The sequence below is a fragment of the Dasypus novemcinctus genome, chromosome 2, assembly GCF_030445035.2.
Source record: "Dasypus novemcinctus isolate mDasNov1 chromosome 2, mDasNov1.1.hap2, whole genome shotgun sequence".
Taxonomy (NCBI): domain Eukaryota; kingdom Metazoa; phylum Chordata; class Mammalia; order Cingulata; family Dasypodidae; genus Dasypus; species Dasypus novemcinctus.
The window spans coordinates 184,483,632-184,502,578 of record NC_080674.1 but is presented as its reverse complement, the minus strand read 5'-3'; the positions used below and the strand labels follow the sequence as shown (position 1 = coordinate 184,502,578).

At 38.2% G+C, this 18,947-nt stretch overlaps 1 protein-coding gene across 1 annotated transcript; it reads right to left on the bottom strand.

Moving 5' to 3' along the window:
* Positions 1-1,099: 1,099 nt before the first annotated feature.
* On the bottom strand, positions 1,100-13,415 carry C2H5orf47 (chromosome 2 C5orf47 homolog). The gene is made up of 4 exons (XM_058306345.1): positions 13,079-13,415; positions 4,016-4,104; positions 2,531-2,630; positions 1,100-1,171 (listed from the first exon to the last, which is right to left on the bottom strand). The coding sequence occupies exons 1-4, from the start codon at positions 13,413-13,415 to the stop codon at positions 1,167-1,169; spliced, it is 531 nt and encodes a 176-aa protein (XP_058162328.1). The 3' UTR covers positions 1,100-1,166.
* Between the last annotated feature and the right edge of the window lie 5,532 nt (positions 13,416-18,947).

The window sequence follows — 18,947 nt, the reverse complement described above, 5'->3', positions numbered from 1 at the left end:
GACTGAGATGGACTACTGATGTTTAATGTGTGTACAAGTTTTAACTAGCTTTACTGTAAAAGTGTGGAAAGTATAGAGTTGATGGTAACACATTATAGTGAATAACAGCTGGCTTATAAAAAAGAATGTACCTAAAAAGGGTAGTGTCTAGGGATTGACAGAATGCTAGAGAATAATCTAGGAAATGAATAGCACAGTAAACCAAGAGGTGGATATGAATTGTGGTTGATTGTACAGATGCAAGAGTGCCTTTGTGAGCTACAGCAAATGTACATCACTACTGCAGGGTGGCATGAATATTGAGAAGCATGGGAAAAATACAACCGGAATAACTTATGGACTGTGGTTAGCAGTAATAATATATTATTCTTGCACCTGTGCCAAAGATGTATTGTGTTGATAATGAGACAGTATGGAAAATGTGAGCCAAATGTACACTGTGGACATGGTAACAATCAGATGATATTATCTGTAGCAAATGTTTCACCACAGTGTGGTGTGTTGATAGAGGGATGTTGTTTGGGAATTCTGCATGTATGCATGATTGTTTTATAAGTTTACAACTTCTGTCATAAAGAATATATTTTAAAAATAATAATAAGGTGGATTGGGGGGAAAATACACCAAATATAAGATAAGGACTATAATTAGTAGTAAGATTTTGACAATATTCTTTCATAACTCATAACAAACGTCTCACAGCAATGCAAAGTGTTGGTGGAGGGTTGATGTGTGGGGGCCCCTGTATGATGTTATGCATGTTTGCTTTGTAAGTTCACAACTTATACTATACACTTATTGCTTATGTATGTTCATATATAAATTATATAAAATAATTATAATAGGGTGGGTTGGGGGAAAAATACTTTGGTTAGTAGTAATATCTTGACAATACTCTTTCATCATTAAAAATGTTTAACAACAATGCAAGGTATTGGTGGTAGGGTGAGTTATGAGAGTCCTATATGGTGTTATATATGTTTCCTTTGTAAGTTCACAACTATTACTATATACTTATTGTTTATGTATGTTTATGTATGAGTCATATTTCAATAAATTTTTTTAAAAGGGAAAAATGAAAAAAAGAGAAGGGGGAAATAGAAACTTTATCATTGTTAACAAAATGGATTCTTACCAGTAGAAGATAAGGTTCACCTTGTACAATTTTAGTCTAGGAATAAAATGTATAAGGAAAAAGTTAAATAAGCCTCTAGTACAGGTTTTCTTGATAATAAATACATATTAAGGACTAAAAGTTATAATCCTTTTTAAAAACAATTATTAGCTTAAAAACATTTTTGTAATGTGATTTAAAATTGTAATGCAACATAATGAATAATGCTTTTCTTCATAAGATCCTATTTCTGGAAAACACAGCATATTATTTTAAGTTGTTACATAATCGATATAAGGGTAATCTTTTGCTGAGAAACAGAAGAAACTGACAAGTTCAAGGTCATGCAGTGATTAGAATTAGCACTCAGAACAACAAGTGTTTTGCAAGTTGTTCTGCCTATTCAAACATCCTTTTCACTTAAGAAATCTGACTGCTTTTCTTTCTCCTAATCTCCCCTCCACATTGTCCTTCTTAGAAATGAAATTTGCTCTTCACCTATGTATAAAATTAGGTAAGAAAAGTGAAATAGAATATCACTAATCTGAACATTGGACTGGTTTATATGCCATTATTGCAAAAAAGTTATGCTATTACAGAGATATTACATGAACAGCAATTAGCTTCTAGTATCACAGAGCTTACAAAATAGCTTTCTATTTTAATTATGTTATAAAAATATTCTTCACCAAATTAGTATACTGAAGGTATACAGACTGCCAAATGTACTAAGACCCACAGAAACATTCATTATGGCAGCATGTACACTAGGACAGGCATGTGAAGGAAAGAAAATAGCTTATCTTGATTTATCAATTCATGTACCATTGCCAGCTACATAAATTTTGTCTAACCTAATTGTTTAAGAATCCAGAACTTCCCATTATTTTAATAAACATACTGGACGACATCTAATTTTGCTCTGGCCACAATATTAAGTCTATATTGATGCAGCTTTAGAACACAGCTTAATTTTTCACTTGTTTTCCACAAATAAAATGATGACATCAAAGCCTATTTTATTAAATACATTAAGTTGGAATGCAGTATACATGGAGAAGAAGTGACTATCTGAAGTGACATAGAATTTATTATTTTATATAGCAAAAAATATGGATGTTTTATAATTAAAAGTGGGCATTAAAATACACATTTAACAGAGAAGTGTGTTTCTTTTGCTCAAAGCATTCCAGTCAACATGCACCTTCTGTAATCCTCCATTTATACCTACTTACTGCTTTAAAATGTTTTGTGCTTTTAATTATGACGAACAGTTTTAATGTGGTAGCTCATTTCTATAGATTTGTATAATGAATGTGACAATTAGAAAAATTACTGGTGTAACATGATCCAAGGGTAACTTAACTATTACAAAAGTCAATCTTCTTCAATAAAATAAAAATTGTCTTAACTTACTTTCACTAGATAATTGTTGGCAATTCAGTCTGAGTCTGTACTTTTCATTTTCTTCAAGCATTCTAGAAATGACTTTGTATACTCTATTCCATACTAAATCCTTCAGAAGATAAGCACAGTTAAGGAACACTGAGCAGAGAAGTAGGAGGCAATTGGGAGTGACTCAACTGTGTCACAATGTCAATTGATATAATCATTATAAAGTAATATTAGCACTCAGAGAACTCAAACCTAAATCTAATTGTTTCCCCCACAATCACTGAATTCTCTGATCTCTTTTTCCAACTTTCCTAGGAGTTCCTTCCTATAGTATTTAAATTAACCATCCACATCCTTTGTAAGGCAATGTCTATACAATCCTACCTAAATGATTCTAACACATTCAAATTTGTTTTAAGAGGTAATAAAAATAGGGAATTTCTATTCCAATGTACAAACCACTGGGCGACAAATTGATTTTTAATGTATTTTATTCTAATAAAAATTAAACATTTATCCTAGGACATACAATAGCAAAATTATTGGAGAGCATAAATATAATAGAGTAGAAAGAATGAAGACTGTCAGACCACATAGATCTAGGTTCAAATTCTGACTTTGCCACTTACCAGTTGTTTGACTTTGAACAAGTTTTTAAATCTCTTCTAGGAATAACTTAAAGCACTGGATTATAAGAATTAATGAAATAGATATGTAAAGCACTTAGCCCAGTGCCTCACATTCAGTTTTTAAGTAAATATTGGCTCTGGCTCTTTCTTCCTCACCCAAGAATTGGTTCTTAAGAATATTTCTTAGTACTGTGGGAAGATTAGCTGTGCACTCAAAATACACTGGCTGCAAAGGAACATTACCTTAAATGCTATTTTATGGATTAAAAATCAAACTCAAAACTCAGAAACAATACAATTTTATGTGTCATTATCAACAATTTCTTTAAACTGAAGTATAAAAATATACAGTCATAATCAAAGATTAGTAAAGCAAATGACCTTTAATATTTTTAAAATATTCAAGTTACCATGACATTTGGACCACCAAGCAGTAAAAATAGTTCAGCAATCAAGGTTACAGCCTTGTCAGCTTTCCTTCCAGAAACCTAATATTCATCCCTTGTCTTTGAAAAGAGCAATATGACACCAACATTATTCTTTTCTGTGAAATCCATGATTTTCTTCCTATACTACATTACCTATCACAATTTTTCAAATTCTATGTAACACATATCACGCTTTGAAAAATCTTCCAGTGGGTTACATTTTGATTAAAATGTGTGTTATACCTTCAAACACTGGAAGGACTATTCTTTATGGTTAATAAATAGTTTCAAACCAAGTTCTATTTCTGCTAAATTACTTCCATTTTCTCATTTCAGTAAACTATTCAAAAGAGAATTATTTTCAATGTCTTGGGTATCTTCACACATTTATATTTAGAGAAAATGATCTAAAATTCAAATATTGCCCATTCTTCTTTACAATAATATACCTTTTTCTTTTTCGTCTTCATTATTTTGGAAGCTTCATTCCAAGGTATGGGAAAATCAAATTTTTTAGTTATATTCTTCTGTGTTAAACCTAATTTTTAAAAAAGAGAACGAGAAGGTGAAATGTCAAGATTAGCACATATTATAAAGGATCCACTATTCCAAAATAGAGACTATTGTAATTGTCTATCGAGCTTTCTTTGGGGGCTTTTACACTTATTGGTATATTTCCTATCATTAGATAATACCAAGTTACCAATTAGCTAACAATATGCAGAAAAAAAAAACAAAAAACTAGAGATGAACAATCTTGGAAGTACCTAAGAAATCATCTAGTTCAATCTCCCATGTTTTCTGATTTGAAAAGTGAGACCCCAAGATATGGTTCTTCTAGTCAGCAACAGATGAAACACATACCAGAAGTCACATCTTGCCTCAGTTTATATTTCCAGTTTCCATTATCGCCCCAGCTCCATATATACATTATGCAAAACACATTCCTCAAATATCTCATCTTTACTTCTCCCAGGGTTTCAATACACTGCTCTATCTGGCTAGAACCCATATGTTTGCATGTATATGCATACACACATGCACACGCCTCTCCTGCCAGTTAAATTCCTACCTACCCCTCAAGAATCAGTGCACATGTCACCTCTTCCCTACAGTCTTTCCTCAAACACGTACAGTCCCACACACAGTGCTGGCTCCAGTAATGCCTTGTTCATAGCACTTCACTTTTGTATCATGTTGTTTATGTTTCCTCCACTGGTCTATGACCTCCTGGAGGGGAAAGGTCATGTGTTTCTTATTCATCTTGTATCCACACTACCAGACACAAAGTAGGTACTAATAAAAATTTGCCAGAATGACTACACTTCCTCTATTCACTAAACCATGCTATTAGGACCTTCCCAAATGTTAATAAGTAGAAGAAACCTAAGGGCTTGTATGTCCAAAGACAAAAGCATAAAACAATGATCATGTGCTCCCAAAAAGCCTTCATGTTTATTTTCCTTTTGTCTGGAACATTCCCTTTTCTTTCACCCTTCCCCATCTCACTCCTGCCCTGCACAATGCTATACTTAGCTTTCTTCTACTCATTCAATATTTACCCTTCTGGGGGCCCTCTCTAATCTCTTAAAGCCCCCTAGGCTCATAGTTACAGCAAGATTTCTCACACTGTTTGTCAAGTGTGTTTTATTCTGCACTAGATATCCAGTATGCTCTAGATTGGCATTTACCAATTTGTGAGAAACATGCCACTAATCTGTGTGATACACAGACACAGCACTAAAAAGCACTAATTCACTTGGTGAGAAATTCATTCCCTTTCCAATTCTTTTGCATTCTTCTGATTACATCCAGGAGAAAGTCTCAGTTTGGTACTTTTATGTCATTAAGACTTAAGTGGCCATGGCAGTTGCTGAGGGCAGAGAGTAGGAAGAAGAGATGAGATGTGGGAAGAGATGAGATGTGGGGGCATTTTCAGGACTTGGAATTGTCTTAAATGGAAGATGCTGGACATTATATATTTGCCATAACCCACTGAATGTACCAGTGGAGAGTGTAAACTACAATGTAAACTATAATCCATGCAGTGCAGCAGTGCTCCAAAATGTATTCACCAAATGCAATGAATGTGCCACAATGATGAAAGAGGTTGTTGATGTGAGAGGAGTGGGGGGGTAGGGTATGGGGTATGTGGGAACCTCTTATATTTTTTAATGTAACTTTTTTGTGACCTATGACCTTAAAAAAAAAGACAATTTAATAAAAAATTAAAAAAAATAAAGACTTCTCTAAGATTTGCTCATCTCCCTTTCTGACTACAATCTTAAGCAGACAACCTTTAGCAAACAACCTGTTTAGCTAGAATTTAATAGTGTTCTTTGCCTTTATTAGATTTGTTATGACAAATGTTATGGATTTTCCACTGAAGTAATGATACAAAGAGTTCTAAAATGAAATTTAGTTGAGAAAAATGCATCTATTTAAATAAAAATATTTATTAAATGATATTGCATATGATATGCAGGCATGGCATAGAAAAATAACCCAAGTTTGGGAAACTCTGTTCTTCATATACCTATATCTATCCTTTCCTCGAAATACCTATAACCTTTGGAATACTATACTTACATCATTCCCAAATATTTCCTATTTGTAAATCTTAACTAATCCAGATATATACTCCTGGAGGATACGACCAGAATCAAGTCTATCTATAATTACTTAAGGATCTAAATATGTCAAGAAGCATATCAGGTGTGAAAAAGCAAAAGGACAATATTACTTCCTCCATTTATTTTGTTTATACCTCATAGAGGCCAGCTGCGGTGTTATGTCATGGATTTTGTCCCAATCAATATTTCATATCTTTCCCTTTAGTTCTCTGCTTACATTTTTTGATCCAGTCAAATGATAGTTCTAGTTCTTCCTTAATCATTGCCCAACACTGGCCCATACTAGCTGCCTTGTTCCCACTTTTTTCCACCTGTAATCTCAGTTCCATGTGTAAATCTCATTCTTTTAAAATTAGTTTGGGGAAGCAGACTTGGCCCAGTGGTTAGGGTATCCATCTACCACATGGGAGGTCCGCGGTTCAAACCCTGGGCTTCCTTGACCCGTGTGGAGCTGGCCCATGCACAGTGCTGATGCGCGCAGGGAGTGCCATGCCACACAGGGGTGTCCCCCATGTAGGGGTGTCCCCCGTGCAAGGAGTGCACCCCATAAGGAGAGCCGCCCTGCACAAAAGAAAGTGCAGCCTGCCTAAGAATGGTGTCACCCGCACGGAGAGCTGACACAACAAGATGATACAACAAAAAGAAACGAAGATTCCCGTGCTGCTGACAACAACAGAAGCAGACAAAGAAGAAGACGCAGCAAAAAGACACAGAGAACAGACAACTGGGGCAGGGAGGTGGCGGGGGGGAAGGGGAGAGAAATAAATAAATCTTTAAAAAAATAAAAAATAAAATAGTTTGAATGCTTCTTTCACAACTCTGAAGTTTTCCCTAATCCTATCACCCCAAACTATTCATTACTTTCCAAAACATTGATGTGTACCTCTACAATAGCACTCATCATCCTCTATTACATAAATATATAAATTATGAACAAATCTCCAAAGTTCTGAAAGGACAGGGATCTAGTCCTGTTTGAAATGTCAGCCGGATTTGCCTGCCCCTGGATCTATTATCAGCTGACAAGTTTATCGTCCAGAGGTTCACCTGTCCCTGATACCTTCACTCCATCAATCAAAATTATTCAGTAAGCTATAAAATGACACTCTTCAAGGTATTCCACATTCTAATTCAAAATTTATTTTTCATTCATTCAATAACTATTTAATGCATGCCCACTATAGGCTAGGCACTGTACTAATTGCTCACTCCCTCCAAGCACCCTCTGCTTAGTGTGTCAACATTTACTAAGCACTTTGTGCCCGACACTATGCTAGGCGCTCTGCATGCATGAACTCACTTAATCCTAGAGCAACCCTTTAAGGTAGGAACTATTAGAATGGTTAACAAACTGGGCCAGTATTAGACAGCTAATAAATGGCAGCCAAGATTGTATCCTTCTGATTGCAAAGCCAATGCTCTTGATAATCTCTACTGTGTCACTAACAATTTCATGCCCCTTGATTTCCTACCTCTATGTCTGTCTTCTCCTGAACAATCAAAGCCCTCAAAGGTTTCTCCTAAAGCACTCAGAGCTAATTGTTTCTATTCCCATTATTCATGTATAAATTCTTGAAAGCAGAATATTTGTCTGGCCCATCTGTGTCACTAGCACCTGACCTAGTGTCTACAATGTGACAGATATTAAATAAATGCTGTCCAATGAATAATTAATTCACCTTTGTTCCCTCCACAGAGAGCCAGGCAAAATTATTTGAGTGCCTGTTTAAAATAATATTAAAATTAAAATACATCCAAGACTGTGTAAAACCTAAGCACTTAAGCAATATACAGCTTAGTTTAAATATGTCTACTCCATGATCCCTTTTCCTTGACAATATCCCTGGTTTTATAAACACTGCAGAGTGGTCACTGAACTTAATGGCTCCATCACCAGCACTGTTGTACAGCACAGAAATTTCTAACTTGGTTTCCAAAAAAAGTACAAAAGGAAAACAAAGTAAAGCACATGTAAGAAAATAAAAGAGAAAAGTAGATTTTAATAACGAAGAACTAGAGAAACAATAGGTCTAATTAATAAATCAAAATCCTTTTTAAAAAATTAACAAAATACACAAAACACTGGCTAATTCGATCAAGAAAAAGGGATAAAGCACATATATATAAAAAAGAAATGATGAGGGGGAATAACCATTAAAACACAGGAAATTTTTAAAACCAGAAGACACTATTTTATAGACCTCTAGGTTAATAAATGTGGAAACCCAGACAAAATGGATTATTCCCTGAAACATTAAACAAGTATCCCTGAAACTTAGACTAATTTCCATAGAAGATATGGTGACATTTATTGAGGAATTATGCCACAAAAAGCACCAGTCCCATAGGGCTTTTCAGAGAAATTCCTCCAAATCTTCAAAGATTGGATAGTTTCCCAATATCTGGAATAATTAAATACAGAGCATTAAAAAGCAAAGTTCCTAATTTCTTTTATGAAGTATAACATTAATACTTTAGCCAGACAAAGAAGTACAAAGAAAGAAAAACTACAGACCAATATCTCTAATGAATGATGCAAAAATTCTAAACAAAGTATTAGCAAAGAGAATACAACACAATATTAAGAAAATAATGCAGCAAAACTAAGTAGGATTTATTACAGGAATGCAAGATTGGTTGAATATAAGGAAATTCATTTTAAATCACAGACCATATTAATAAACCTAAAGAAAATACATGATTATAGAGTTTAGAAAGTCATTGACAAAATTCAACATCTATTCCTGATAAAAACAGAGAAAAAAATAAAAATTGAGGAATACTTTCTTAATATTTTAACTATGTATGCCTTAATCCTACAGCCAGTATCTTATTTAATGGGGAAACACTAAAGGTATTTCCACTAAGATCAGGAATGAGGCAAGAATGCCCACTATCTGCACTACTGGCCAACACTGTATTTGAGGTATCTGCCAATGCAATTAGACAAAATAAATCAATTGGAAGCGTAAGAATGGGAAAATAAAATTATCTCTATATGCAAATGGCATAATAGTATATGTGGAAAATCATGAGACTCAATGATAAAACTAACTCCAACAATAAAAAAAATTCAGTGAAGTTACAGGATCTAAAATTAACAAAAACCAATATGCCAAGCAAAGGAAGTCAGTCACAAAGGACATATATTGTATATTTCCATTTATAAGAAATGTCCAGAATAGGCAAATCTACAGAGACAGAAAGTAGATTGTTGCTTGCTTAGTCTTGGGGGAAGGGAGTGGTGATGAGGGGGAATGGAGAGTAACTGCTAATGGGTATGGAGTTCCTTTATTGAGGTGATGATATTATGTTAAAATTGATTGTGCTGACTGCTGCACAAATCTGAATAAGCTAAAAACCTTTAAAATGTGCACTTTAAGTGAATTATGAATTATATCTCAATAAAACTTTTTTAAAAGCAGTTAGAGGGAAGCAGATTTGGCTCAATGGGTAGAGCATCCACCTACCACATGGGAGGTCCAGGGTTCCAACCCAGGGCCTCCTGACCTGTGTGGTGAGCTGGCCCATGCGCAGTGCTGATGTCCACAAGGAAAGCCACGCCACGCAGAGGTGTCCCCCGCATAGGGGAGCCCCATGTGCAAGGAGTGCGCCCCATAAGGAGAGCTGCCCCACACAAAGAAAGTGCAGCCTGCCCAGGAATGGCGCCACACACACAGAGAGCTGACATAGCAAGATGATGCAACAAAAAGAGACACAGATTTCCGGTGCCACAGGCAAGAATTCAAATGGACAGAACACCACACAGAGAGCAGACAACAGGGGAGGGAAAGGGGAGAGAAATTTTAAATAAATAAATAAAATAAAAGCAGTTAGAGGCTCAAAAGGGAGGCAAAGACTTTTTGAGGTGATGGAAATACGCCACATCTTGAATGTAGTAGTGCTTACTAGGGTGTATGAATTTGTGAAACCTCATCAAAATGTATGTAAATTAATCCTCAATAATGTTGATTTTTTAAAAATCAATAGGCTTCATACACACAGACAATAAACAGGATATACTAGAGAGGAAACCCCATTCACAATAACAAAGAAGATTAGGAATAAATTTAACAAGAAATATGCAAAACCAAACCAAATTCAAAAGCCCACTCAAAGAATTATACACCACAATCAAGGGGGTTTTATCCCAGGTATGCAAAGGTGGTTCAACACAAGAAAATCAATTAGTATAAAACCACATTAATAAACTGAAGAGAAAAATCACATAATCCTCTTGATTGACACAGAAAAGGCATTTGACAAAATACAGCATCCTTTCTTGATAAAAACACTCCAAAAGATACGAATAGAAGGAAGTTTTCTCAACCTGGTAAAGTGCATTTATGAAAAACCCATAGCTAGCATTGTGCTCAACAGTGAAAGTCTGAAAGCTTTCCCACTGAGATCAGATAAAGACAAGGGATGCTCTAAATATAGGGTATGTATAACATAATGATTTTGGTGGTAGATTAAGAGTGTAGTTACTAGTATAAATACGTTTTTCTTTTACAAAGCGTTAAGAATACGGTAATACAGAGAAAATCACAACTAATGTAACTTATGGTAATATATGTAATATTTTTGCAACAATGACAAAGAAGATATATCAATTTAAGGAAAAACAATTAGGAGGGTACAAGGGATTTTTCCTTCTGGAGTAATAAAAATGCTTTAAAATTGACTGAAGGTAATGACAGTACAACTCTGTGACGAACCTGAGAGCCACTGAGTGCACACTTTGAACGGACTGTACAAAACATGGGGATATATAACACAGGGAATCCAGTGGTGAAAGATAAACCGTGGTTAATAGGACAAGTATGAGAATGTTCTCTCATGAACTATAATAAATATATTAATACAAGGTGTTAATTATCAGGTGGGCTGGAGGGAAAATACACCAAATGTAAGATATGGGCTATAGTTAGTAATAATATTGTGATGATGCACTTTCATATTTTGTAATAAAAGTTTCATTACAATGCAAGGTGTTGGTGATGGGGAGATGTATGGGAGCCCTGTATGACAATATGCATGTTTGCTTTGTAAGTTCTCAACTTTCAACATACACTTATTGCTTATGTATATTCATGTATGAATGCTATAATTCAATCAAATTTTATTTTAAAAAAGAATTATGCAAAACCTATCTAAGGCAATTTATAAAATTTAAAACATTCCCAAAAGACACAAAAGTGGATTGAACAAATGGAAAGACATCCTCTGTTCTTAGATAGGAAGACTCAACATTTTAAAGGTGTCAGTATGCCTTAATTTATTAGTCCAATGAATCCAAATAAAAATATCAGCAAACTACAGTACCAGATAAATAATAAAGTTGGATAATTGAAAAGATTTGCATAGCCTCAAAGTATCTCCCCCAAGATATGTATTAACTACAACTAGAAAAATAGTAACTTTACTGTGGGGAAACCCAGTAGAACCAACTCAACCAAGTTTTGAAGGTTCACATCATCAGTAAAAAACATATCAATATCATAAATATGACACACGAGTATTTTTGCTAAAAATTCATAAACTCATTCCAATCATGAGAAAACATCAAACGCAAATTTAAGTGTTCTACAAATTAAGTGCATTCCTTGTCATGAAAAATAAGGAAAGACTGAGACATCTAGCAGACTGTCATCAGACTAAGTAGAAATAACTACGTACAATGTGGGATCCTGGAAAGGATCCAGAAATAGAAAAAGGACATTAGTGGGAAAACTGGTTAAATTCAAGTAAGATTTATAGCTTTAGTAATAGTACTATACCACTATTAATCTATTACCTTTAATCATTGTAGGATAGTTATATAAGGTGTTAAAGGAAGGAAGATGAGGAGCATATGGCAACTACTATTGGCTCAACTTTTCTAAGTGTAAAATTAGTTCGAAATTAATTTTTTTTTACAAAAAAAAACAAAACAAAACAAAAACAAAAACCCTCAATGCTTCCCCTTAAGATAAGGGGAGCTTTGGGGCGAGATAAGCAAAAGCATCAAAGGCTTCGGAGACCTGGCCTCTGACCAAGCAGTTTGTAACTTCGTACAAGGTCTTTCCTACATGGGGAATATCTGTCCCCTGCAAAACCCTGTCTTTTTGTTGTTGAAGACTCAACCCCAAAGTCTCTCTCAGGTTGGGAGGTAGTGTCAGCATTCTCCTCACTCTTAAACACCACTTCTGATGAGTACTCTTGCGCCTAGCAGCTTCCCACCCTTCTCATCTTCATTATAATCAACCACTGACTCCCAGGCATTCATTAGCCCACAATCCCCGGAGACTTGAGCATCTGGCTGACTTCTCCATGCCGAGGCCCCATCACTGCAGGAGACTTAGATGGCTCCGTCCAGTACCCTCTCCTCTCAGTTCTCTGGCTTATCCCAAATGGCCTTTTCGTTGCCACTTCAGCCACTCTTTCCCAGGGCATGCCTCGAAACGAATTTTACTTTCCGCCCCCAGCACACGGTCTGAAACCCCGGCAGGACGGCTGCGCCTGGAGGACGGGGTGACTAAGTCGGATGAAGAGAAGGCTTCATCCAACCACGGCGCGTTCGAGCCACTTGCTGGCAGGACGGCTTTCGGGGGCTAACCGGGAGGAGCGCGGTGTGGCTGACGCAAAGGCCGACTGTGGGCAGAAAATGCAGGCGGCTGCCTGGAAGCCCGCTGGAGCAGGATCGCGGGCAGGAAGGGAGTGTGAGAGGCTGCCTGGCTCCTGGGGAAGCGGTGACTCCACCACCAAGGCAAGATGGCTGACGGGGAGGACGCGCAGAGGCGGCGGGGCGCGCCGCCGGGAAGGCTGCCTGACAGGAAGGCGCCCCGCGGGAGACAGCTCCGCCCTCACCGGCCTACCCCGCCCTCCTCCCCACGCCACCTGCACGCGCCGCGGGGCTGGGCCGGCTCCGCGCCCTCGACGCCCTCAGCTGCGGGGAGGCAGAGGCCGCGGCGGCGGCGCTGGCGGCGGCGCGGGCCCAGGGCCGAGAGCCGGAGGGCGGCTCCGGGGTGGGGCCCCGCTCCCCGCCGCCCGGGGGCCCCGCCGCCGCCGCTTCCCGCGAAGACTCTTGGCTGCAGCCGGCCCCGAGCCCGGGGCACCAAGGGCCGCGAGCCCGGCGACTGCCCAGCTGCAAAATGCCGCCACACTGGTGGGAGCCGAAGCGGGTCACGTAGACAAAGCGCGCCGCGTCCAGCTCCTGCTCCCGGCCCTCCGCCATGACGGCCTTCATTCAGCAACCGTCGCCGCCGCGCGTTCCCTCAGCTCCCAACCGAGAGCACGCGGCGCAGGGAGGGGCCGCGGGGGGACGGACCACTGTTAGGATGGGGGGTAATTGCTGAGCCGGGGACCAGAACATTGTAGGTGAGTGGGGCGGTGGAAAGAGGCAAGCTGAGGGCCCGACCACACTGAGGGCACTGGGGGGGGGGGGGGGGGGGGGACTGATAAGCTAGGGGCCAGACCACCATGGAGGAGTGGGGGTAAGAGGGCCAGACCCCTGTGCCGGAGTGGGAGGAGGGCCAAGCTGGGAGCCATGCTTGGTTAGGGTCCTGGCGCCCTATTGCAGAAAAGTGGGGTGACCTTTGCTGCGAGAGGGCACAGGCTCGGGCCTTGACCTGGTGGATGCTGGTGGTGGGCCATGGTCCTCAAGAGACACCTCTAAGAGAGACCTTGCCCCTGGGGCCAGACCTGGTCCAGCTACTGACCGCTGGGGTTATTTCAGTAAGCCACTTTTCCTTTCTCAGCCTCAATTTCCTCAGATGTAATCTTGACATAATTGGATTATTAAGATAACCGCAAATAAGGCGTATTCATTATCTAATTCATTGTAGGAAGTAGTTCCCTTAGGCTTAATTTTCATTTAATGTTTACTGAGCATATACTCTGTCATGGACATGTCATAGCTTCTTTACATTTATACCTTACAAAGAGCTGTCCTGTAGATTAGCTCTTTAAATCCATACAGCATTTAGCAGCGGAATTTGGGCTTCAAAATTTTGGAGTGACTTCCTCAAAGTTACGTTAGGCAGTGATGGAGACATACGTTTTTAAAGTAAATTTTTAAAAATTGAACCATGACATATGTAGAAAAGTGTGCAAATCATCAGCGAACCGAGTATTTTTACAGTGAATTTGATTCCACCCAAGTGAAGAAACGGCACACTGCAGAAGCATCTCATGTCATCATCCAGTCACAATCCCTTTTCTCTCTTTCCTGATTTCAAACTCTACCAGTTGGATTTCCCTATTGTGTTTGACTTCTTTCACTCAAGTTACATATATAAGATCCATGTTGTTTCATGAATTTATACATCATTTGACTATATCACTATTCATGCAGTCTACTATTGATGGACATTTGTTTCCAATTTGGGGCTGCTAGGAACAAAAGATATGCATATCTTTTCTTGAACACCTGTTTCTAGGATACATACTTTGTCTGAAATTGCTTAGGGTATACATGTGTTCAGCTTCAGTAGCTACTGACAAACAGGTACCCAACATGGTTTTACCAGTTTCTGCTCCTACTGGCCAAAAATGAGAATTCCAGTTGCCCCACATGTTCAGCAAGACCTGACATTGTCAGTCTTCATTTTAGCCATTCTGATGGATATATCATTGCATTATTGTCATGTACATTTCCTGATAACTAATGAAGTTGACCTCAGTCACCAGTTGGATTTTCTCTTCTTTATTTAAATTTCTTGTTTATTTTTTGATGGAATTCTCATCTTATTTCATTCATTTAACGAGTTGTTTTTTTTCTGTAAGTCAGTCATTTGTAAGTTGTATGTATTACAAGTGTATGCTCTCATCTGTGGCTCACTTTTTTCCTCTTTCATTGGACTCGTTAAGTAAAAATTTTTAATTTTAATGTAATCCAATATACCCATGTTTTTCTTTAGAAATACACTTTTTGTATTTGGTTAATCTTTGCCTATTCCAAGAGATTTTCCTCTGTTATCTTCTGAAGCTGTTATCTTCACATTTCATCTTCAATCCACCTGCAATTGATTTTTATGAAAACTTATTGTATAGGGGGTCAAGATTAATAATTTTTTTTTCCACATGGATATCCAGTTCTCACTAGCTAGGACCTCCAACACAAAGTTGAATGCAAATGATAATAGCAAACATCCTTGTCTTGCTTCTGATTTCAAAGGAAAGTTTCAATATTTTACTATTAAATTATAATGTTTCCTGTAGGTTTGTTTTTTTGTCATATTCTTTATCACATTAAGGAAGTCCCCTTTATCCTTTGCCAAGAATTTTTAATAATGAATGGATGTTAAATTTCATCCAGTCCAATTGCTGTATCTATTTAGATGACTATATGATTATACTACTTTATTCTGTAAATGTGGTGAATTATATAGATTGATTTCTAGTGTTAAACCAACCCTGCATTCTGTAATAAATCCTACTTACTTGTGACATATTATCATTCTATATATTTCATATTATCTCTGGGTTTGATTCATTAATGTTTTGTTTAGAATTTTTGCATCTACATTCTTGAGAGAGAATGGCCTATGATTCCTTCAGTATTTGGTAGGATTCGCTGTTTGTTATGTTGTATTATGAGAAGCTCTTTAGTAGTTGTATGATTCTTTGTATTTTCTATTTATTTTTTGGTTCACTTTCAGTCAGTTTTGTTTTTCTTGGAATTTTTCCATCCCCTCTATATTTTAAAATTCAGTGGTGGAGGACAGCAAGATGGTTGCAAAGTAAAGTGCTCCTAGAGTCAGCTTGTGCTACAGGGCAGTTAGTAATCACCCAGAGCTACCTAAAGCACCTGTTTGGGGGAGACCGGAAGAGCACTCTGCAACATCCTTGAAAGAATGAAAGGACAAGAGTGCCCATCTGCAGAGAAGACTTGTGAGTAGAGCGCTCTACACCATGGAGGCCAGTGCCCATCCTCCACTGGTGGCACGGCCTCCTTGGAAGTTATGCTGCAAGTGGAATTGGACACTCCACTTCCAAAACGGAGGAGGAAGAGAAGGTTGGCCACCGACTTCAGCTATTTTTTTTTAAGATTTTAAAAATTTATTCCTGTCCCCTTCCCCCCGTTGTCTGCTGTATCCATTCACCGTGTGTTCTTACGAGTCACTTGCATTATCCTGCAGCACTGGGAAACTGCATCTCTTTTTCGTTGCATCATCTTGCTGTATCAGGTCTCTGTGTGTGTGGCACCACTCCTGGGCAGGCTGTGCTTTTTTTCACATGGGGCAGCTCTCCTTGAGGGGCACACTCCTTTTACAGGGGGACCCCTATGCAGGGATGCCCCTGCATGGCATTCCTTGCATGTGGCAGCAGCACTGCACGTGGGCCAGCTTACCACATGGGTCAGGAGGCCCTGGGGATCGAACCCTGGATCCCCCATATGGTAGATGGACACTCTATTAGTTGAGCCATGACTTCAGCTATTGATTAGTAAATACGGCTGACTGAAGTATAACCCTAAGAACAGCTACATTTGAACCTGTCCGGGTTGGAAAGAGGTGAGTAGCTGCCATTTTTATTCTGTCCCTGGCATGAGGGGAAGCTAGGCTGAGTGAAAATCACAGTGATGGTAGGGACTGGCTTCTTCCACTCAGATTGAACTGCAGTCTTGGCCTATGCTTCAGCCCACCTCTAGCAGGGAGAAGGCTGGCAGGACCTGCACCAGCCTCTCCAGGTAACTGCAGGGACATTCGGCTGGCATACACTGAATAGTTGGAAGTCTACCGGGGTAACTGCTGTCATTTTGTACCCGCATGGCTTAGACTGCTGCCCACACCAGCAACTCCATTCCTGCCCCAGGCAGGGGAGGAAGGGGCATGAAGCTTATCAGTCTTTCTGGGCAATTAGAGTTTAAACCTGCATGACTTGGATTATTACACAGCTGTGATTTTGTCCCTACCCCTGGCAAAGGAAAAAGTTGGAAGAGGCTTTATTGGTCCCTTGGGCAATGCAGGCAGCTTGAGCCTCCACAGCTTACAGCGCCAACCACACCCTTGGCTCCTACTACACAACCAGCAAGGGAAAAAGGTCAAGAAAGCTCTAAACTGAAGAGAGAAACTGCACCCAGAATAAATACATCTAGTAAGCCAGATGCCAAGACACCAACAAAAAATTAAAATCCACACCAAGAAACAGAAAGATATGGCCCAGTTAAAGGAAAATGATAGACCTCCATATGACATAAAGGAGTTGAGACAACTAATTATAGATGTTCAAACAAATCTCCTTAATAAATTCAATGAGAAGACTAAAGAGATTAAGGATATTAAGAAGATATTGGATGAGAACAAAGAAGAATTTGAAAGCATACATAGAAAAATAGCAGATCTTATGGGAATGAAAGATGCAATAAATGAAAATAAAAATACACTGAAATCATAATAGCAGATCTGAGGAGGCAGAAGAAAGGATTGGTAAGATTGAAGAAATGGCCACTGAAAGCAAACATAAAAGAACTGATGAAGAAAAGAATGGAAAGAAATGAATAAGGTCTCAGGGAACTAAAGGACAGCAAGAGACATGCAAACATGTGTCATGGGTGTCCCAGAAGGAGAAGAGAAGGGGAAAGGGGGAGAAGGAATATTTGAAAAAATAATGGCAGAAAATTTCCCAAGCCTACTGAATGGATATCCATGTCCAAGAAGCACAAGGTTCTCTCATCCAAAGTTAATCCAAATAGACCAACTCTGAGACACATATGAATCAGAATGTCAAATGCCAAAGACAAAGAATTCTGAGAGCAGCAAGAGAAAAGCATTGCATAATGTAAAAGAGATACCCAATAAGATTAAGTACCAATTTCCCACCAGAAACCAGGGAGGCAAGAAGACAGTAATATGATATATTTAAGATACTGCAAGAGAAAAACTTCCAGCCAAGATTCTTATATCCAGCAAGACTCTCTTTCAAAAATGAGGGTGAGTTTAGAATATTCACAGATAAACAGAAACAGAGAGTTTGTGACCAAGAGATGGGCTTACAGGATACACTAAAGGAAGTGCTCCAGTCTGAAAAGACAGGAGAGAGAGGCTTGGAAGAGAGTCTAGAAATGAAAATTAAATCAGTAAAAGTAACTAAAAATCTTACAATAGTGGTGAAAAGAAAATATGAAAGATAAAACCCAAAGGTCAAAATGGGTGAGATAAGAACTGCTTTTATAGTAATGACATTGAATGGTAATGGGTTAAACTCCCCAATCAAAAGACACAGACTGGCAAAATGGATAAGAAAATGTGAGCCACCTATATGCTGTCTGCAAGAGATTCATCTTAGACCCACGGATACCAATAGATAGAAAGCAAAAGGCTAGAAAAAGATATTCCAGGCATTCAATAAGCAGAAAAAGAAAGAAAGGAAAAAAAAAAAAGCCAGAGTACCTATACTTATATTAAATGAAATAGTCTTTGAAAGACATTAGTAATTCACAATCTGAGGAGGAAGTCAGGGGAAAAAATTCCACTTACAATAGTGACCAAAAGAATCAAATAATTAGGAATAAGCTTAACTAAATATGTAAAACTCTTATATTCAGAAAACTACAACTCATTGTTAAAAGAAATAAAAAAAGACCTAAATAATCAGAAGAACATTCCATGCTCACAAATTGGAAGACTAAATATCATTAAGACGTCAATTCTACACAAATTGATATACAGATTTGATGCAATCCTGATAAAAATTCCACCAGCATTTTAAAAATAAATGGAAAACATTATCAAACTTATTTGGAAGAGTAAAGGGTCCCAAATAG